Source organism: Crocodylus siamensis, chromosome 9, assembly GCF_052110815.1.
Source record: "Crocodylus siamensis isolate JL-2025a chromosome 9, ASM5211081v1, whole genome shotgun sequence".
In the NCBI taxonomy this organism is placed as follows: domain Eukaryota; kingdom Metazoa; phylum Chordata; order Crocodylia; family Crocodylidae; genus Crocodylus; species Crocodylus siamensis.
The window spans coordinates 55,774,502-55,796,815 of record NC_143403.1 but is presented as its reverse complement, the minus strand read 5'-3'; the positions used below and the strand labels follow the sequence as shown (position 1 = coordinate 55,796,815).

Genomic DNA, 22,314 nt, shown 5'->3' with positions numbered 1-22,314 from the left:
CCTGGATTTTGATCTCCCTCTAGAAAGCACTTTCCAGCTGTACATCTCAAGATGCGGAGGAGCACGGTGTCATTAGCCCCTTTTAAAGTAACGTGCTGAGGGTTGCTCAGAAGCCCATCACAGCTCATAGGCAGCACTGTGCTGGGCAGGCTTCAGAGAAGCCGTCTTTACTTTGGTCTGTTCCACTGAATACGGTAAGTTTGAGGTCAGGGTATTGCTCGGGCCAGGCACAAGGGCACCCAGCTTGCTCCATGCCTTTTTCTCAAGTACCTTCTCAAATAGCAGGATTCCCCTGGCATGTGTGCCCTGCTGAACTAGAGGGCCAGGTGCCCAGCAGCACCTCCTCTTAGTCATAAAAACTTGAGAAAGGAGACAGAGCCATGGTTCCACAGGGTACATTTATTGCTTTTAATTTAGTCAAAGAACAACCGTTGAAGTCACACAGTTCATGTTCCTACCCACAAAGCACTCAAGTTGCCCTCCTTTGAGCTCCCCCTCACAGTCCAGCGCGGGAGGAGCAGAGGACCAGCGCTCTCAGTCAGAATGCCCAAAACCCACTGGACCCAGCCACAGGCCTCCCCCGACAGGCGGCAGGGAAGGCCCTACCATTTCTAGAGCACAACCAGACGCTCAGTGCTGGCAGCCACATCTGCTCCACACAGGATTTCACACCATGTTCTAGCCCCTGCAGGGATCCAAGTGACACCCGCTCCCAGCACAGGCAGCAGGTAGAAGTCAAGGGGGCAGCAGCACTGGAGCTGGTCTGCAGCCAGCATCTGCAGGAGCTCCTTCTATAGGAAGGTGAAGTTAAAGCAAGAGGTCATGTCCCCTTTCCAAAAGCCTCAACAACTGCACTGGCTCAGCTGGGTTGTGGCTGCACCCTGCTTGGTCAGGGCATGAGGGAACTGATGGGAGTATTGGGCCATGCTCTGCGCTGGGGGGTAACAATGAATGCACTCCCAGTTGTATTGCATTTCACAGGGGTTAGGACTTGAAAGGTAGTAGTGCAGACTGATTCAGAGGAAGGTGGCGCCTGAGCAGCTCACACTAATGGCCTGTTGCTGGCCCTATCTTAGCTCAGCTTCAGCCGCATCCTGTGGCAGAGGAGAGCTTGGCTGTAGTGTTTCCAAATGGCTCTTTGAGGTATTTGCAGGGGGTGTGAAAAGACACTAGAGTTACCCACAGGTGGCCACTGCAATAGAAGTGCTCCAGTTCCTGGAGCTTCTCCACAAGGAGCCAAGTTCCCAGCCTGGGGGCAGCTCTGAAGCATCGCCAGTGCACACTGGGTGGAAGCAAGGCAGCCGGGCAGAGCTGCACTCTCAATTGTAGTGAATTCAACAGGTCTCCCATGCAGAGTGGTCCGGGGTGGGGGCCTGCCAGGGGCTAGCCCAGAAATGCAGTTCCTAAAAAAGGAGGCTTCCTACAGCAACTCCCTTCCTGGCAGAGAGGCCAGGATGATTTCACAGCTTACAGTCAAGTGTCAAGTTCAATGCACCACAGCAATGAGAATGGGGGGGCCTGGAGCGTGTATGGAGCAACCTCCTCAGTGCGGCTGGCAGGACATGGTCCCTTACACTTCCAAGACGTGTCATCAATCTGCGGCAAACCCGGAGGCCGAGGAGAGAGAGCACACAGGTGTCACAAGGGAGGCGATGCAGCAAGTATGTGGCGTGGTGCCCTTGAATGCCCTGGAAGTAGCTGAAGTGCCTCTCCCTACCTGCTGCTCACACAGGGGCCACTGGAAGTAGCACCCACAGCAGGACAGGTTGCCTAGGTGCTGTTTGCTGGCAGCTTGTCACGGCTCAGCCCATACTGCACGTTCACATTGTGGTCTAGCTCCTCCAGCTCAGATGGGAGGGGGATGCCCAGCTCCCCCAGGTACAGTGAGAGGGCTTCAAAGGAATCCTCCAGCTTTGAAAATGGAGGCCTAGGAATAAGAGCAACAACACACATGAGTGGGCAGCAACACCAGGGCTGGTTCAGTGGGATGGGAACGCTGCATGCAGAGGAGCACCCCCCCGCAGGTCCACGCCCACATGGTCAGGGATACAGGCCTGCACCCCCTGCCAATACTAGCCCCAGCACAGATGGCCATCCTGAGGTATGGCACTTGGACAGAGCTACGTCCACCCATGCCAACCCACAGCCCACCTGCTCTCCGGCTCCAGTCGGCAGCAAATGGCAGCCAGCGGGAAGAAGGCCGGGGGGCAGTCAGCAGGGACAAACTTCTCCCAAAACAGCTTGACATTGAGGCCGAAATCCAGTGTGCGAGGGAGGCAGTCGGGGTCAGCATACACCTGCCCTATGATCTGGGGAGAGAAGGAAGCCACTTACTCTCTGGTGCTCCCAAGAGGGTAGTAGACCCCAGGGAAGCATTAGTGACCAGCAACAAGAGGGTGAGGTAGGATGGCACCAGCACCTGCCCTAGAATAGAGCCGGTTACCTGATAGAGCAAGCAGAGCATCCACAGCAACCCAGGGACCACACCCACCCCAAAGTGCCAGCTGAGCCTGGCAGTACATCTCCTATGGCAGGTGAAGGGCAGGCCAAGCCCACTTCCTCCCTAGGGGATCGCTGCCAGCAAGGACAGGACAGTCTCAATGTCCTAGCACAGGCAGGCAAAGAGCAGTGCATACATGCTGTCCTCAATGATTAAATCCCCCTACCCATGGGAGAATGGTCCCCTCTTCAGCTATTTGTCAGGCTGCCACAAGCCCCTCTACGCCATCTGGCTCAAAGGTTGAGGGGGGAGGTCACTGCAAAGCCCTACTTATCCCAAAATACATGGCAGGAGCAAGCATCCCCAGCTCCGGGGTCTCCCTGCTGCGGGCAAGTTAAAGTCGCAACAGAGAGAGAGAGGGAAGAGGAATCTCAGCTCTCAGTGCCCTCTGGCTGGAAAGTATTAATGGATTTCTGAGGTCTTTGCACTAAAGCAAGCCAGCTAGTCCCATCCCCTCCCCAGCTCTGGCTCCCAGGCACAGGGAGGGAGCTCTACCACTGGACCAAGGGGTTATGGCAGAGACCCCCTCATCCCTCTGCCTATGAAGAGTGAGGAGATGGGGGAGGCAGGAAAAACTCCAAGTTCTGGTCCCAGTTCCAGTGCAGCTGTGCCAGAAGCCCCAGGCTCAGCCACACAGAGCTGCCTCCCCTAACGCCCGGGGCAGAGAAGACAGAACAGGAACAGGAATGGGACAGGCTGCAGGAACAAACAGCTTTCAAAAACACCCCACGAGACCAGCTCTGTGCAGCCTGGCCTTACCTCACAGAGAACAATCCCAAAGGAGAAAATGTCCACGGTCTCATCATAGCTCTGCCCTGCAGGAGACAACACAGGAGGCCTCATGAGTTGGCAGTCTCAGGGACAGGTAATCTGCCTGGCACTCACAGCATAGCAGCCCAGGCGCTGATCAGCAGAACACAAATTAGTGCTCTGGGCAGAGGCAGCCAGGCCAGCAAGGGGTCTGAGGTGCTCGGTGCAGCTGTTCTTTCTATGCAGGCAGCACCCTTCACTTTCAGCAGCATCCCAATGACGATGGAAGGGAGACTGCCCTGCTCACAGATACGCTCAGGGGATGTTCTGCAGAGCTAAGCCCTCATCCCTGCTAGGATGGGACCCTCCCTGCCAGCAAGGGCGTCCTGGTCTACCAGAGCAGCCATTAGCCTGTTGTCCATCATCGACGGCAGCTGTTTTTTATTTCAGACAACAAACTCACTTACTAGCGCCCAGCCTTCTGGAAGCCACTGCAGGAGGTGGGGAGCATCCACCACTGGGCAGAGGGAGGCCACTTACTAGAGGATTCCAGGCAGCAGAGTTAGCCAGCAAAAGGTGAAGGGTCTCTGTGGCAATTTCTGTGACACAGTAGATGGCCAAGAGGCAGAGCTGCATTTTTAGGGCACTTGAATCCATCCTCAGTGGCCAGGGACCTACAACTAACATCCAGTGGCTGCATGGTGGCTTTGATTATGACAAGAGTCATCTCTATAACTGGCATCTTACTGGCCTTAGGCAGACAGGGTGAGAATGGGATGAACCTTGGAACCTGAACTACCTTCCTACCAAGCACATGGGACAGGATGCACAGAGGACTGGAACAAAAGCTTCCACTACCATAGCTATTCTGTGACTACCTAGCTCAGGGCGCCCACCTTGCATCTTCCGTGTATTTCAAGAAGGTCTGTGATACAGCCTGCTTCCAGGGGGGCTTGGGAGAAGGGACACCCTGGTTCAGAAAAAAGCAAGCAGCTGCTGGCATCAGCCCTGGAGACCTGCTGCCCCTGCACATTAATCATCAGTCACTGACGAAGAGCTGTCTGCAGAGGAAGATGAATGCCCAGTACTGCAGCACGGATTGCAAAGGCACTAAATTCTGCAGACAGAAATGCTCCGAGGCAGAGAAAGCAGGTCTCAGCCAACAGAGTGTTCAGCAGGCTGGCGAGAGCAGCCTGCATATTGTGGGGCTTCTGCCTCCCCAGCCAAGCCTGGCATTATGGCAGGGCCCAGCCCACCTCTGTGAATGAAGCAGCCCTGCCTCCCCTCAGGATGCAGTATCAGGGTAAGCTCTACTGTGTTTCATGGGCCATCATTCTCTTGGCAGGTGCCAAGTACATGCAACTTAGCATGCCAACATCTCCTCTCTTCTGCCTCACTAGAGTGGTTAAGGATTTGCCCTGCTCCAAAAGGCCCCCACCACACAGACCTCAGGGGAGGAGCAGGGGCACAGGTAAGGTGGCACCAAGCAGCCAGAAAATAGAACGAGGATGGAGAAGAAGATGCAAGGCTGTAACCCAGAGCAGTTCCTTTCCCAGGACACCAGAACAGCTGCTGTCAAAGGAAATCAAGGCATATTGCCTGGAACATAAGTAGTTCCCTGTTTTCCCTTGTTGGGCTTTGATGGCTGGTTGTCTTCCTGCTGTAGCCTTGTCATAAGCTGGCTCAGTTACCTAGAGAAGTTTGAGATGACTATGTTCCTCCAGGTCTTGCATGGGCAGACCATCCCATCAGGAATCCATGGCTGCTCTTAACACATGTCAAGCCCCTGTGCCAAAGATCTGCCCTCAGCCAGTTATTCTCCTTCTCACCCTGAGGCCTGGGAGAACCCAGTCACAGGTGGCTGCCCCTCATGTCCCCTCTGGGCCTGTCTAACAAGCTAGAGGACAGCTCTGACTACAGACCTGCTCGCTGTGACTATGAAGTTCACTAGCTCATGATCAGAACAGAGACACACCAGTATATTTGATCCGACTAAGGTCAGGTCCCATTCTCCAAGTCTCCATTGCTGTCACCAAAATCTGGAATCGGAGCAAGTTTAGTACCACTGCCTTTGGCAGCCAGCAGGGAGGAGCTGCCAGGAACATGGGAGGCAACAGGAGCTCACCAGGACTGAGACACAAAGCAGAGATGGGCCAGCATATCTGCATGTTTGAAATCAGCTAACTCCTCAGCAGATCTGAGGCTTTAGGCAGCTAACAATTTTAAGTACTGTCAACAGCCAGAACTTCTGCTATTTCTATAAGCTCTACCTCATGCCTGGAGTGACCCAGCACCTGCTCCAGCAGGGGCAGCTTACCATTCAGCATCTCCGGGGCCATCCAGTACGGATTCCCCACCACAGTGTAGCGCTTCTTCCTGTCGCTCTTGCGCAGGGTGCGTTTCTTGGCTGATGGCTTCTCCAAGGTGGGTTTCTTCCTCTCTTCCACAATCAGCCGAGAGAGACCAAAGTCAGCAACCACAATGGTCTTGTCCTACCCAAAGGATTTAATCACATGTAACTGAGTGCTCTCAGCTCCTCCCCAGAGTAGCCCATTAGCAAAGTGCCAGGAAACACAATATGTGTAGACTGCATATGAGAGCACTGCAAGAGCAGTATCTGTGAGGAAGCCTCCTTCAGCTAAGTGGTTGAGTGGAGTAAACAAGTGAGCCTGCTGACTGAAGTGGGGAAAAGAAGGGAGAGGGGACCCTGTGGACAAGGAAGAAAGAGTCCAACAAGCAGGCAAGGGAGTTATCTAACTGGTCATTTAAACCTGACCACGGTTGCTAACACATTTGGCTTTTTCCATCCAGTTTGTCTCATTCTAGCCAGAAGTCTTTCCCAGGAAACTCACTCTGCCCAGATCTGATTGTGGGGTTTGAAGCCATTCGGCTCAGCCAATATTCTGGCTAAGTGAACACGCAGACAGGGCCGAAGACACAAAACTCATAGGTGAGGTTCCATGGATACAGTACTATGCAGAGTGCCCCTATGGATCTCAGACAGAAGTGAACACGGTGCACGGTAGAACCGAAAGAACAGCAGCAACTGCAGAGTGGCAGGTGTGAACAGCTCTAGAGCAGTACAGGGTGGAGAAGCACAGGGAAACAGTTCATCGGGGTGGGACGGAGGAAAAGGTGAAAGCCAGATAAGCAGACTGTGCAACAGTCCTTCCCAGGTGCAGCCTGACTGCCTGGGGCATAAACCCAGCCTAACAGAAATGCTATACAACTGCATAAGGGATAGTCCTGGATTTGTACAGAGAGAGCAAGATGTATAGCTGCTGCAGAGAGAAGCTTAACAGGAAAAAAGTCAGACAGAGGATAGGAGATGGGACCAGACTTCAGGGCACAACTCACCAGTTTGATCAGGCAGTTATGAGAGTTCAGGTCTCTGTGAATGATGCACATAGAGTGCAAGTAGGCCTGAAACAGAGGAAAGAGAACGGCATTAGCAGGTATCCCATGAACACAGCCCTCAGCATGTATCGTACACCCCTGCCTATTGTAAAGCTTCTTCAGCCCATTACAGATCGCACTGCCACATGTGTTAGCTGTAACCCCTGGCAGTTTGCTGCTCTCCCAATCAAAGGGATCTGGCTCACCATTCCTGAGGCAATTCCTTTGGCGAAGCTGACCTTCTGCTGCCAGGGAAATGGGTCCTGCAAGACAAGGAACCTTCAGTGGTCACATCAGCCAGGTGGTGCCAGCCTTTTACAGGGAATAAACATCTGGGGAACATAACACAGCCCTGCAGAGTGAGGTGCTTTCTCCAAGGGCCGGTTAGAGGAGGGACAGCTTCCCCCTGCTTCAGGGGAACTGGCTTCCAAGGGGAGACGGAGAAGCCAAGGCCTGAACTGCTGAGCTCCTGCAGGATAGGCCATCTGAATTCAACGCTGTGCAGGTGCAGGCAGTGTTTCACCCTGGCTGGAAATTGGTCAGGACACCCAGGAAGGCACTCACCGCATTGCGGAGAAAGTCTTTCAGTGTCCCGCCATCGATGTACTCGGTGAGGAGGTTCAACTTCTTGTCCTTGTACAGCACACCAATGAATTTCAGGACGTTGGGGTGATCCAGGCTGCGCATCACTTTCACCTGTGTAGACACAAACACCCCAGCCTGAGACGGAGTGGGCCCAACTAAAATTTTGCATCCTCACCTGGGGGGCAAGGGGAATTGTTCCATTCCAGGAGTTGCTGGCAAAACGTTACACTTCCACCAAGCCCAGTCTCGAGGTATTGGATCCCCTCCTGCCCCTTCATTCTTTTAGCAAACTGGCCCATTCCCAATATTCCAGGAGAGTGCACCAAGCCCTGGTTACAGCACAAGGAACAGGACTTCTGCAGTACAGCTGGCATGTGCTTGTAGCTGGAAGGGAAGCATTAGGATGAACTGGAGGCTGCCTTTAGAGCATGGAACACAGGATTGGAAGGGACCTCTCAGACTCTGCTGCCCTGTTGCTTGCATTCACAAGCAAAGCCTGACTTTGAAAACTTGGCAAGCAGGCACCAAGGGAACAGGTCAAGAATCCCTCTCGCATATATTATAAACTGCACACCAATCAGGTCTGAGCTTCCCATTAATATTTCTGTGCCACAACACTAGCTGTGAAACCTTGGGGGACAAGGCCAGTACACTTACACTAAAACACTGCCCAGCCTATTAGGCTAAAGAAGTGCCTTTTAGCATGGAAAATTAATGAACTGGGAGTCTAATCTATGTCTGCTTTTATTTTAAATTAGTCATATTTAATGGTGGCAAGCATCTGGCCAAATGTGTTCTCCCTCTCACATAATCTTTCCCCTCTTAGCAGTCCTGGTGCCTGCAGGATTACCAACATGTTACTCCAGGATCGGGATGCCAATGGGAGCAGGGAGGTGGGCAGCCAACCCGGTGGGAAGCACTGGCTCGGTTGTCCTCATGCAAGACCTTGCTCCTACCTCCGTCAAAAAAGTCTTCTGTGTTTCTTCATCACAGCGAATCAGCTCCTTCATCACCATCACTTTCCCTGTTGCTTTGTGAGTCACCTGTTGGAGACAGACACTGTTTCTGCAGGAAAAAGACTAGGGATTGTGGAGATCTGATGCTTTCATGCACAGCTTCCCAAAGCATTGGGACACAAGGGCATAGGACCAAAGTGAGGAGATGGAGAGAAGAGGCCATTCAGGCAGGATCCAAGGAGTTATGGGAACTGCTCTGAAAACAAAAGGTTTGCCAAAAAAATAAAATAAAATAAAAGGGTTCCAGAAGTGATAAATGGGCACAAACAACTCAGGGCCTGTCTAAGGGCTATGCCATATGGCCACCTAAATCTTCAGTAGGTGATCCTCTTCAACCAGCACAGAATGTGGCTGTGCTCTGGAGGATGCTACAGCCTCAGCTACTAGCATTAGCTCTGCACTCCTACGTGCCTGGAATTTTCATGCAAGACTGCACAGACACCATTAGGCATGTATACAGCATGATATACAAGGCCTATCAGCTTTACACTGTACTAGCAACATTCCCAGTGACACTCTGTGAGGCAGGCTGAGCAGCTAAGCAATTCATCCCAAGTTCCCCAGATTCCTTGATGCCTTCTGGTTTCTGCTCAATGTGTCAAAGACTTGCTCTTTTGCTAGGCTGTACCGGGAGGCACAGGCTGTTTAGTCCAGACAAGCGCTGATCAAGTTCCCATGCTGCAGTCTGCCACAAGGTTCCCAAAGCACTGGCAGGCAAGATGCATCTACAAGTCTCATGGCGTCACAGGGTCTTAGGTGCCCCAAAAAACTCTGCCAGGTATTTCCTAAGAGCCATCAGCCCCACCCACTACTTCATGGCTTTATTGCACCGCATTATCCAGCAAAAGCCCCAAACTCAGAAAATGGCAGATCTCCAAGGTAAAATACCACCCTAACTCTGAAGAATCACAGGGCAAGTTACCCTGCAGACCTTCTTCCCTTGCTGGTCTTAAGTTGGGGTGCTTGGCCCGCAGAACCATGGCATCCAGCCTGCAGAGTTCCCCGCAAGTCTGAGAATTTGGTAGCAGGGAGCGGTAAGAGCATTTGCTAGAAGTGGTATGCGAGCCAATCCCGCAGCACAGAGCTGAAGGTAGCACAGGCCCCACTCTGACCGTGGAGGGCAGAGGTGGGCAGCATGGGGCCTGGTGCTGGCATGCTAACCCCAGTCAGGCCCATGCCAATCATCCAGCACATGCCACCAAGAAGTTGAGCACCACTTGTTTAGGTGGATCACTCGACTCTGCCAGGATCTCTGGATACCTCAACAACCATCTTCTCTCCAGGAGTAGAAGATAAATGTCCTGACCATGCACAGAGCAGCTGCTTCCATCCACAGAAGCTATGGATGGAAGTGAAACAGGATTCTATAGAGCCCAGCTGACCCATCTATGGGAGGAAGCCTCTCCCTGGTGCCAAACTGAAATGGGAATGAAAGTCACTGCAGATGGGAAAGGGATACAATTAAAGGAAAACATGCAAGAGTAGGCAGGGTTTTCACAGGGCAGGGCAGGAGTGGGTTGAATACGGAGTCCCACACAGCCTCCCATCTGAAGCTCAAAAGAAACTATAGTTTTTGGGTTTCAGACTTTATGCTGACTGTAAAACCCAGGAGAATCTCTCCAGACCTTCTACCTCAACATCTAAGGAAACACAAGACCCACCTACAAGACTATTCTGCTGACCCAAAGGGAGAAGGGTGAATCCACCACCCTCACTCAACCAAGCCTTTGCAAAGCTGCAGAAAACTTAAAAATGTCTAATCCCACTGCCCTCCTCTTATCAGTCAGGTTTCACATCATCAAGAATGTACAACTGACAACTGAAAGAGTCAAAAGCAACCATTTCCCCAAGTTCAGTCTCAAAATATCTATTCACAAGACAGATGTCCCCATCACATGGAGGGAACCGTCTTTGTATCTTTGTGAAGTTTCAAAGTAAGTCACTTCCAGAACTTTAAAACTATAAAAGTTTTCCTCTGGTCTCAGGGAGAGGAATTGTAAAACAAATGCCAGCCTGGAAAGGGACCACTGGTCCAGAGTTTGAAAAGCCATGCTCTATTGGAAAGACCCCTACACTTGCATACTGTATACAACCTTGAAGAACCTGGCATTATTCTGCGTTAGGTTGAAAGCCCAAGACAGGGTGCCTAACACACACACATTGTCCCTCCCAATCCTCCCATCCTAAGTAAAGCATCCAAACATTAGCAGCATGTCAAGACACAACACACCTTCCAGCCAGAAGACATTGGAGAGGTCTAAAGCACACTGACAGGAGGTGAAAGGAAGCTATGTGGAATTCATAAGTTGCTGCATCAATTACACTAAATAAGACTAGTGCAATTATGGATCTCAATGAGGGGGTTTCTTCAGCGCATGCATCAAAATGGGACCACCATTAGCCAGTGGAGCAGAGGGAAAATGCTTCTGAGCTGTAACTCAGTGGAGATGTAGATGGCAAAACATGCTGCAGACAAAAACAGTTTTGCTTACCTGGCCTAATATTTGTCTATGAGCAGAGAAGAAGAAAGATATGCCCATTAGTACAGGTACCATATACCAAGGACTGAAAACAGCGCAGTCTAGGTTACAAAGCACTCATATTCCCAACAGAGTAAAGCAGATTACTGCAGGAGTAGTAGAGTATATGAACTGCTACACAGGATGAAGCAGAGGAAGATAGTGCTCACTCCTTGACAAGTAAGCTGCCCAGAAGTATCTTTCATGGAAGGAAATAACCAATATCAATAAACATAAACAAATCCAAAAATGGATTTGGAAGTTGAGTGGGCATCTTTATAAAGACAATGCATCATGCAATGATGAGGACTCCTCCCTTCGCTCCTTCTGCAGGTTTGACCCACACATGGGAGGGCTAACCAGATACAGCCACATGCAGTATACTAGGCTGATATACAAGCAAGGCTGCAGAGAAACCCTCCAACAAAGTCTTACCCATCTCTCCCAGTAGCTACATTCAAGTTAAGTGAACGAAAGAGAACAGAAGAGCTAGTTAAGTTCCAAGAACCAGAGCATGACAGAGAAGAGAGGAAAAGTCACTTGGGATTTGCTGTGGTGTCTTCAGGTTTTTGTAAGCTACAGTCAAGCACAGGCCTCCAGGTTTGCCCCACTCACCTTAATCGCTTGTCCAAAGAATCCTTTCCCCAGTACTTCACCATGGATCAGATCACAAGGCCGGAAGATCTGTTGGGAATAGCTGGAGGAAGAGCGCAGGGATTCAGAGCGACTGATGTCTCGACTCAGAATGAGGGGCTCTTTTGGGGAGCTGGGACCAGGAGACTTAGAAATGCTGTTGCTTCTCCTGAGGAGTAGAGCATATCAGAAGATCTAGGACGCTGCTGAGGAAGTCACTTACTCTAAACCCAGGGCAATGGCAGCCATCAAGCTCTGCAGAACTGTGAAACCTCCTAACCTGGAAGGTCTTATAGCACATACCCACCCACATGGTTACCAGATATGGTCAGAGCAGCCTCAGTGCTTTCCCACCCACACATCAATTAACATTAAAGGTTGTGGCTTCCACCTAATCAGTGGCACTACCTCATATGAGAAGCTACTTCTAATTCCAAGTGAGGGCTCAGGTGTCAGGGAGAGACTCGCCTAAACTGCAGTGTGCACAAGGTAAGGACAGCAGAGTGGGGTTTACCCAGGCTGGGAAGGGAGGGTTTTCTAGAGCTGAAGTCCCAGGCCTCTCTTAGCAGGGCACAGTCACATCCCTCAGAAACTGGACCTTTCAGGCTTCTGTTGCTAAGAGGTCACAATTTTTACAGTCCCTCATTAAGCTTTTGTAATGACAAATCACTATTACTGCACCTGGCAGCCTGAAGGGGAAAGGATTGCAAAGGGAACCAGAGGGCCCCCACTGGCTGAAGCAACAGTTCCTATAAAGATTGGACTTACTGCATCACCAGGCACTTAGCCAGGCTCCAGAGTTGGCTAAACACGAGCAACTGGACAGGAGCTATAAGCAGGGTGCTGCACCCTCAGGTTATTGAAGTGGGGCAGCTTCTAGAGGGCCTGGCACTCTGGCTCGAGAGGCACTAGCTGGGAGGCCATTCTCCCTGGGTTCTGTACCTGAGGGAGCGCCGGCGCAGCGTTCCTTCCAGGTTCTCCTTGATATCCAAAGAGGAAATGGGACGAGGGGAAATGGGAGTTTTGATGTGGACTGGGAGCCGAGAGTCCAGCCGCAGTCTGTCCAGTCGCTGGGAGACAGGGTCATGTTCGATCAGCAGCTGCAGTGTCTGGCTTGTCCTGCGGATCAGGGCCTCTACCTGCAACCAAAGCCAGGGGCAGGGTGATAGCATAGGAGAAGGACTACTCCAAGCATGAAGCCAGATAGACACCCTCCACAGACTGCTTGAGTCAGGTCGCTCCAGAGCTCTGCCTGACAAACATTCAGGCTCACAAGAGAGCGCCTCACTATAGAGAGAGCCTCCCCTGCTCTGATCAGCTCCACAAAACCAAACTCTCTTTTTCTGCAATGCAGCCAAAAGCTGCACCTGAGATTCCATCCTGTCCATTGCTGGCAGACAGCTCAGAGACTGACAAAGCTACCCCAAGATCAGCATGCAGAGCCACTACTCTGTCCACAAAGTGGGGAGGGAAGGGAATGGTTCAAAGTCTCTGCTAATGCCAAAAGTGGACAAAATTCCCTTGTTTTGTGAACACAAGGGTGGTCTAACCATGCACTGACAGCTTCTGGTTCGCACTGCAAGCAATTCACTGGGAAAAGTGAACCCAGCAAACCCAGACACCAAACAAAAGATTATTAAGTTCTGTATCTGACTATGACTGATCAGCAGTTCCTTAAAACCAGGTCTGCCTCATGATACACACGAACTGCCTGCATTTCAGTGGCTTGGTCAAGCACCCACCTCATCTCCAGGCTACCACCTTCCGGATTCCTGACTGACCCCAACTTACTCTGAGCTTCTTTCAAACCACTGTCTCCCAGCTGCTATTTTCACCTTCACAGACTCTGGCTTCAAATGGAGGGACAACAAAGGCTCTCGCAGGGAAGAGAAGGAAGAATGCTGAGGTAGAAGAAAGTTGGACTCCAAACAAGACTCACCTCCTCTACTTGCAATGTGCGAATGGGGGCCCCATTGATTTCCAGGATCCGGTCTCCAGGATGTATGGCATTTCGGACATTTGGGCTAATGTGCAGTCCATTGACTCTAAATGTAAGGAAAATCATGCTGGAAAACTCCTCAGTCTAAACACTGATCACGAAGGATGTATAGAGCTCTGCTCCCCAAGAAGCATTCTCTTCTTTGATGGGATTTAGACATGAAGTGACATTGATTTGTTGATGAATGTTAAGTTTCAATGACAATTGTTTTATGGTGCTAGTGTCTAAGCTAGCGTAATGAGGATCCTCTCTTCGTGTACAGAGATGAGAGGGAAGTAAACAGCAGACTTGGGGAAGGTCACTAGCTTTTCTGATACCACAATAAACATCCTAAGCGATCTTACAGACAGACAGTGGAGAACCCCAAACTGAGTGGTTACCTCCCAAGCTAGCCAAAAGCATACAAGATGACACAACAGTGACCAGCCAACACATACTCAGGCTGCTATGATCATGAGATTCTACCTTGGCAATTAAAGACTCTCACTTTCCCTTGCTTGGCTCCCGCTGTACAGACATACAGGTACCCAGCACAGCCACTATGGCCTCCTCATACTCACTCTTTCACCTGGACACTGGCAGCATAACTGGAGCAACCCCCTTCGACAGACACTGAAAATCCTCTCTTCCCATCAGTGGCTGCAGGCATGGAGATGAGGGTCAGTGTGTATGGCAGCTGCTCACGCAGTGATTCTGTAGAGTGTTTCTCTATCATCGGTGCCAACACAATCTGGTTATGACACTTTCCACTAGGAAAAAGCAAAGAATCACTTTGGTCCATCTTATCCCTTCCCTGCATGCATGGGTCCTATTGCTCCCAAAAAATGAGAACTAAACTCTCATTCTCAGCAGCCATCAATTGTCCCACGCAACGTGCCTTAGGCCCTAGAAATGAGATTGCAAGTTTCCCTCTGGTAGTGAAGCCAAACTGAGCCACCAGGCAGAAGAAGGAAGGTGGCTTAGAGGTACAACAGGCAACAGCATGCACAGTATCATTCTGGCAGCAAAGTACGGAGCTTCACATGTCTCATCTTACCAGTAGAGAGTGGAGTGCTGCACCAGTGCATATGTGTCTCCATCTTCAATGATCACCTTGCAGCTCATGCAAGCAAAGCATTCTGGATGGTACTTGTATTCTCCAGCTACCTACATGGAGAAGCAAAGGAGGTCTGATCAAGCAGGGGTCCAGTTAGAAGGAAACCGGGGAAGCTAGACTGTACCTTCTGCTGATGTTACATTCACAGAGTCTGAGACTAAGCAATATCCTTATACTAGATAGGGGGCTGTCAACCCCTCCCACGGTTCCTGAGCCTCCTGCTCAGGGCCATGTTACAACACACTGGGTGCATCTACATGAGATGCTTAATGCACAGTAGTCTAATAACACCATGCAGTAGTGTGTCAGGACAAAACTATGCTAACACCCTACTGCACAGTAAGCATCACTAAAAACCCATGCACCAGCACTACTACACAGTAACTCTAGTTACTGTGCATTTAGTTAGTACTTCCTTAAGCAAGTACTAAATTCAATGCTCAATAATTACTATGAACTAATGAACTTGTAGATGTGCCCACTGTTCTGTAACCAGCAGGCCAGCATACAAAGCAGCAGGTGTGGTCTTTGCACTCGTGCAAATTTTGGCAACCATCAGGCAGCATTTTGGTACGAGAATGAGATTAAGCTTCTGGCTGAGTTACTGGACCAGCCTGAACTGACAGATTTGCAAGATGGTTACCCCAACACATAAGATTCAGATATTTCTGCAGGCAGCAGCCAGAAAGAAGATGTGGGTCTTAGGGAATACTGTGCTTTAAAAAAAACCCCCAAAAACCCCAAAATCCAAACCACATTGATTTGTTCATACTCCATGGCCTGAAGGACTTCCTGAGGGAGCTTGCCCTGTTGGTTTTATTTTGTCAACAGTTTTAATTAGTAGTGAGACTTTATCTGCATTATTTTCACTAGCAGACGCCACCTCTGCCCCAGACTAGGGTTTGTTGGCCAGAACTGCTTTTATTCAGACCCCACCTCAAGTACCCGTCATGTTTCAATCAGGACTGAGATGACTCAGACACACAAGTACAGTACAGTTTGGCAGAGCAATGCTGAGTTGTGTTTTGGGCATGCCAATAGTACTTCAACACTTCAGAAAGCCTGAGGGATTGCAGGGCTACGCAGAGCCACTAGAGGGTACGGGAAGACATTTAACCATTTGTTGGGCAATTTTGGAAACATCTTGTCCAGGACTGAAATTTGACAGAAGGAACCTCCCCCAAAAGGCAAAGAGCAAGAATATTACCCCACAGTTTGGTTTTGAGCTACAGGAGTAGAGTCCAAGACCCCACTGCTTTCACTTGAAGCACAACCTTGGAATCGAAGCATAAAGCACTTTTCCTCAGTTCCTTGCTTCACAGGCCTAAGTTAAGACTAATCAGCATCCCTTTGAGATGAAGAGCTACTGCACATTCTTAACCACCAACTCAATGGCTCCCACCCAATTTTCTGTAGGCAGCAAGTACATGACTGACAGGAACTCCACAAGGGACTGGGAAAAAGAGGCCTGCAGAGGTCTTACCATTACAGGTCCAGTCATCAGCAGAGAGCAGCCATGGCAGGATTCCCCAAATTTCCCCCAGTAGTCTTTGTGACAATACAGCTTCCCATCCTTCTCATAGTACCAGTTAGTGAGGGGGTCTTGACATTCGGAGCACCTGGAAGAAGACAAAGGGACACGACTACAGCTGGCAGTCTCATGAACTGCTGAGAGTAGCAGGTTTCCCTCCAACTGCCCCATAAAAGTTGCCCCAAAGAAAGGACACACTTGACCGTGTAGGAATCCAGCTCCCAATGCTTTGAGTAACAGTGCTGCTGCTCGTTAGGTCTTGACTTAAAATGCATCTACTTTAAGATGACACCTAGCTTCCCCACTTCGGTGACACCACAAACCTGTGGTCTGTGCTGCCTTTTCGTTAAAGAGGCTTAGCAACATGTCATTACTTGTACCCTGGTCAGACCCTGGCGTAGCAGGATAACACCCTTCCAGTCAGAGCTGCTGCCCCATGCCCCCCTGGTGGACTCGTGAGGGGCAAATCACGTGGCAGAATCTCCAACAAGCACAAGAACGGCAGGATCTCTTTCCTGGAGCGCTCCCACCGCAGAGGCAAATGGGGACCAGCTCTGCTCAGTACACTGGACCCACTCCTAAAGGGCTACTCCAGAACTACCCTTTCAGTAACTAGCTTTACAAGACCTTTTACCCTTTAACACTCATGTCCCTCCCTCCCAAGCTGTAGCTTTTCCTTCTACATTGGTAATGGACAACAAGGAAAGCAGGAGTCCTTACTTCCACAGGTTTCAAAGCCGTTCAGATACTAGCCTCTGGCACATCAAGTACGGACTATATGACATGTCGCAAAGGGGACCTGCAGCAAAATCGTGAATGGGTCTGACTCTGAGCCCCACATGTGGTGCTAAGGACACTGCTGCTCTATCTTCATGTGGTTCATAGGCTAAGGGAGGGTTTGCCATGCGGTGGTACAGCTGCATCCAGCTACGAGGTCTCGATGGGACTCCACTGCTAACATGGTCAGGCTGCTGAAAAATTCAAGCTGAATCCTTCCTCCAGCTCACAGCAGCACGCTGTCAGCCCTCACCAACCAGAGGAGCAAGACTGGCTCCGAGGTGAGCCACCAGCTTGAAAATGTGGAACAACAGGCAGATCAGTGATGATTAACAAAAGTTCAAAGCATTACATTGATAACGGCCTTGCCAACATGACTTGCCCTCTTAAGGCCCAAGAAGAAAGCAAAGGTGGCTTTAGCGTTAGTAATGGCATACATTCTCACGTGGGCTGGTACTGAACAAAAAGCTACCTATGCTCTGCTTGTCATTTTAGCCTGATTTTGCAAATGCTCCACAGCACAACAGGCACCAGTTCAGCTTGGCAGTGGACAGAGGAAAGAGGATAGAGAGATGAGATCTGTTCTCATTCTCCTAGAGGCAAGCATGCCACAAGTGACACAGGCAGCCTTTGCACGGCACACAGCAGAACAGGGAGGGAGCACGGCACAGCAGCAGATAGAACAGAGAGCAGAAAGCAGGGCAGAGGAAGGGGATCAGACTGGCACCTGGAAAGTGTGAGGCCTACCTTGTGACATGACTAGAGCCCCTAATCTCTCCCCTACCACCCCCATATAAGCTACTGGCACTCACTTCCTGGTTTAAAGCTTCCAGCATCACGTCATCTGTCAAGATAACTACAGCCACAAACACCCCACGAAAATGTGAACTTTGGATGGACTCAGCTATGCCATGGGTGTTGTGCATGTGGGATGTAAAAGATGTGCATTAAAGAAAGGAGACCCAGATTCTGCTCCAGCACGGAAATCCGTTTGCTCCATGTCATGTGGCTGCAGAAAGACCAGGTGAAGCTGTTTAACAGTTCGTGTGCAGTTTGAGGGAAGTGACTGAATTATAAGATACTGACTGTTGTTTCCCTGGAGGGAAGGGAACGGACTCCTTGCAAAACAGTTCACTTTCACAGTATTCATGAAACCTTAAGGATTCTTCACTGCAGGGTCCTACAACATGTAATAGGTGCTGCCTAAAGAGGATAGAGACTGGATGTATTTGATATTGTAGCGTCTGGCCTTAGGGTATTGCAAAGAATACACCATCTTAATGGCATGCACACAACCCCTGAGGGGCAGCAGAACATGGCTTTCCTTCAGCTTGTGCCCTTTGGCTTTCCTTGTTGTAAACAGCCCTGGGTTGAAAGATCCAAGTGGTGGGTGGGGGACGAGAGCAGCAGAGATGCAGATCAGCACGCTGCTGGAACACCTGGCTCAACACGAGCAAAAATACAATTCTTCAGATCTCTCCTACTGCCTGTGCATGTCTGTACCAGCGTGAGCAGAGAGAGAGATTACATCTTCAGACAACAAGGAGTCCTGATCAGACCTGCACTTGACAGGAAGAGTGTAGTATTGGAGAGTGCCAGCAGGGCCTTCCCTGACTTATCCATCTACATTGCTACTTTAGGACCCTACCCAAGCAAACCCCAAGGTCATAAATTTAATGACCTTGGGGTTTTTTCTTACTTAATTCTCAGTTTCAATGAGGTCACATAGCCATACCTCCAGACAATGGTTCGCAGCTCCCTGAACAACTTCCATGGGTCCCATCCTAGCCTTTCCCCTTCATCCCAGTCTCATTATCAGAGCAGTTTGGTTACCAGCTTCCACCTGGAAATAAGAGTTCTGGTATTGCTAAGGCCGCAGACCCATTGTAAAGGGAAGGTGTAGTGGGGTGGAGACTCCAAGCAGTCAGCTCTTTGCTATGCGATTAAACAAATCTGGACAGGATAAGATAGCAGCTAAAGGGCTCAAAACCCCACCCAGAACAATGAGGCAACACTACGAGCAACAAAGTGCAACAAGTCAGAAACACAAGCCATTGTTAAATGCCCCATGAGTCACTGTTGGCAGAAAGAACTTGTTAAACACCATACCACAAGATACCCCCTTTTACTACCACTGACCACACCTTGACTAATAGAGAAGACAGCATCAGGTTTCTCTTGAGTCTACACAGAAGTCACAAATGGCTCTTTCACTGCTATAGGTATGCACCCTTTTCTAGATGATCTTTAAGTCCCTGTATGGAGATGTACAGAAAGGAGGCTCCCCCTCTCTCTGCAAAAATATTGCCATCTCCCCTCCATTGCAATCAGAATGGAAGTTAGCACAGACCTCAAGAACTAAATCTCTAGGCTTATGCCAAACCAGCTAGGACACCAGTGCAGGGACTTATTGGCTACTCTCTCGCAGCGACTCCATCCCACCCTCCTCACACCCAGCTGGGGGGAAAAATCCATTCTCACCCCACACATCTGTTGAAAGCCCATGGGAAGATCTGCACATGTTTAATCCCAGGGGATCTGTTCCTCATTGCATGCTCAGAGTAACTGAAACGTGCCAATTCGTCAGGAACCACAAACGCCCATCCTCTGCACCATTCATGTCCCCTTGCAATCTGCCTTCTGCTATCACAGCCACAGGAATTTCTGACTGCTTCTTCTCTCACTATCTGGGACACCATCGGTAGAAGGTTTCCAAGCTCTAGCTACAGCAAAATACTGTGCACAGCTACATAACCAGCTAGCCCTTGTGGAACAGTTTTCTGAGCACACACACACTTGTCAGGATTCTGACTTCCAGAGGAGACCCCTGCACCTTCTGCACAGGTCACTGAGGCCTAGGAAGGGAAGTTCTGCCCTCACTTGGGCTGACCAAAGAGCAACACATTCCTGAAAAGCATGCCCATTCTCCAGTAACCTTGGAAATGCAGCTCAAAGGGGTGGAAGTGAATGAGGCTCAGCTGTGGGCTGTGCCACAAGCTGCCAAAGCCATTACACAGATTCAGCTGCCTCATGGGCATGGAGAGGCTCAGAACATGGTGGGAGCAGGTCAGAGCTACAAAAGACTAGCCTCAAGTTGCTCTACCAAAGGAGCAACATTGCTGGGAATCCAAGGAAGCTACAACCCTGCTGCTCCACAGGATGCCATGCAGCACAATAGAGTTCCTTAACAGCTGTCTAGGAGGGGCTGCTCTTTTCCCTGCTTCACACAAGAGTGAATGGGGATAAACAGCAGGAGCATTTGCAGCTGAAGGAAAGAGCTGGGTTTTGCCCAAACTGACCCAGGCTCACGTGAACAAGCTGCTTATGCAAACCCTGCCATGGCCCCTGCAGCTCCTATCCTCAGCCTCTCCGAGATGTTGGAGAAACAAGTTCCATCTGCTGAAGATCTGCACCTTGCAGCGTTTGGCCCCAAGGCTGCTTCATTCTGTAACTCAGCAGGAGTCCTGAGTGGAAGGCATCCCTGTCCCTTGCTGAATGTTCAGGTTTGGGGGAAGGCTGCTACATGCCTGACCCTTTGACTCACAAGGCAGACAAGCCACCTCCTTTACACCTAAAGAAAGCCAGGTTGTTTATGGAAAAGAAGCCCACACCAACAGGACTGGCCCCCTTCAAGAGTTTATTAATTGGAATTGCTCTTGGACTGTCAGGCTAAACAGTTAAACCCAAGATGGCTTCAAAAGAGTGGCACTTACATCTCCAAGGGTAGGGGAAGAAGAGGCACCTAGAGAGAAACAATTGGAAACACAGTATACCCCTTAACCCTAACCAAAGGGTTGGCTTCTCCTCCTCGTTCAGAGCTCAACAAAAGAACATTGTGTAATACCCTGGAGATTACCAGGGCAATGGCAAAGACACTAGGAAACAAGGGAGGTAGGCTCTCCTTCCACATGTATGTTTCTTATGGTACCCCCTGGGCTCAACAGAAACGCACCTTTCAGACAGTATGCCAACACACGTATACATTACATGCATAGACTACTGCTAGCTACTCTCCCCACCCAGTGGTGGGGAATGAATTTCTAAAAGCCATACTGTGGAGCTGGGTAAGCCAGTGTGAACAGGGCAGTATCAGGTGCCCGATGAAACTGGGACACAAGCCTCAAGTGGCTTTCAGACAGGTAGTTTTAATCAAAGTTCTCCCTGATCTCTCAGGCTAACAAAACCACAGTTGCAGGGAGAGCATTAAAAGCACTTTCCTAACACCGAGGTACTAGTGCAATTGAAGCCCCTTAGAGCTCTCAAACATCTGAATGGGCCCATATGCCTGACATTCAAATACAGAAAGGGATTTTATGTAAACCAAACAGTGATGTTCTGAATCATCCAGGGGCTGGAGGGAGGGGGAGGGGAGAGAGCTACTGATTTGCTTGCAAAGCACGGGATTTTTTTTCCCAATCAGATATGACTGCACATTCATGGCTACGGATTATCAACTTCTTAGACTCATAGCAGCACAGAGCACATGACACTCGTGTATCTGTGGGCCTGATGCAAATGAGCTGTCTGGAAAGAGATGTTAAGAATGCCTATAAACATTTTTTTAAAAAATCACATTCTTTCTGGCTTCAGCCTGGCAGGTAGTAGGTAAGTTGGTGCCAATGGTCTGCACTGAGAGCCTGCTGCTGGTACACATCCAAGCTGGGCACTTGCATACATTTGGACTGAACAGCTATGTGCAAGAGCATAGAGCACAGTCCAAGCACAAAATGCACACAGATTGGTTGAGAACTCTACTTGGTCTTCACACTTCACAAAGTACAGAGCTGCCTGCCCCAGCCTGGCCATTTCCCCAGACGGAGGTGAAGCTGGCTCCAGGAACCTGACATTCCAGCTGCTCAAGATGACGTTATAGGATATGCCGGGCAGAGACGCAGCCTTGAGGGAAGACGCCGTCTGCCTATGATACTTACCGAAAGGGATCCTTGGGAGCAAAGTAAGCTGGGAGAGACAAGTAACTTCCCATCTTCAAGCACTGGATAACCGACCAGCTCAGCCGCAAATCTGTCCGACCACCTCTGAGCAGCTCCACTCAGGCAGCATGGCAGGAGCAAGGACTCACTTCACCTTGTGCTGATTCAGACTCCTCACCTCTCTTGGAAGCTGCCCAAGGAGTGCCAGGGGCCTGAGCTGCCCATTTCTCTTCAGAGCTTTCCTGGCTCCCATGACTGGAACCATCTTCTCCTCTACTTCAGCAGCAATCGCACCCTTGGGAGGGATAATTTAACTATTAACTTTGCTGGACAGCCATTCTGTTGCTGGAGTGCTCACAAGCTCTGCTGCCAGCTAACTGCTGTCAAGTTAGCTTTCCCTTCTCAGGTTCCACCCAAGGGTGGGAGAGGAGGAGGAGCCCTTCACAGAAGGGACGTGGGTGGTTGAAGAGCTGTGAGGAAACAGACCTTATTCACTAGGGGTGGAGCCGTGAGCCAAAGGGAGGCTATGATAGGAAGCCGAAAGGTAGAAGCTTCTGCCAAAGTAAAAGCCAAGTGCCTTA

General features: G+C 50.2%; 1 protein-coding gene across 2 annotated transcripts in view; it reads right to left on the bottom strand.

Annotated features, from left to right (window-relative positions):
• Positions 1-379: 379 nt before the first annotated feature.
• The window catches only part of LIMK2 (LIM domain kinase 2), a 34,931-nt gene continuing 12,996 nt past the window's right edge, over positions 380-22,314 (bottom strand). Inside the window, exons 1-15 of one of the 2 annotated variants that reach the window (XM_090062971.1) lie at positions 21,734-22,112; positions 15,978-16,113; positions 14,435-14,544; positions 13,959-14,147; positions 13,339-13,444; positions 12,342-12,538; positions 11,382-11,568; positions 8,188-8,274; positions 7,211-7,342; positions 6,853-6,909; positions 6,608-6,673; positions 5,568-5,742; positions 3,260-3,315; positions 2,152-2,309; positions 380-1,927 (exon numbers count right to left, since the gene is read on the bottom strand). In XM_090062971.1, coding sequence (XP_089919097.1) covers positions 1,771-1,927; positions 2,152-2,309; positions 3,260-3,315; positions 5,568-5,742; positions 6,608-6,673; positions 6,853-6,909; positions 7,211-7,342; positions 8,188-8,274; positions 11,382-11,568; positions 12,342-12,538; positions 13,339-13,444; positions 13,959-14,147; positions 14,435-14,544; positions 15,978-16,113; positions 21,734-21,786 — 1,866 coding nt within the window. In that variant the 5' untranslated portion in view covers positions 21,787-22,112 and the 3' untranslated portion in view covers positions 380-1,770. Of the gene's footprint in view, positions 1,928-2,151; positions 2,310-3,259; positions 3,316-5,567; positions 5,743-6,607; positions 6,674-6,852; positions 6,910-7,210; positions 7,343-8,187; positions 8,275-11,381; positions 11,569-12,341; positions 12,539-13,338; positions 13,445-13,958; positions 14,148-14,434; positions 14,545-15,977; positions 16,114-21,733; positions 22,113-22,314 lie in introns of those variants that run through there. The other variant, XM_090062970.1, reaches the window with a different exon arrangement.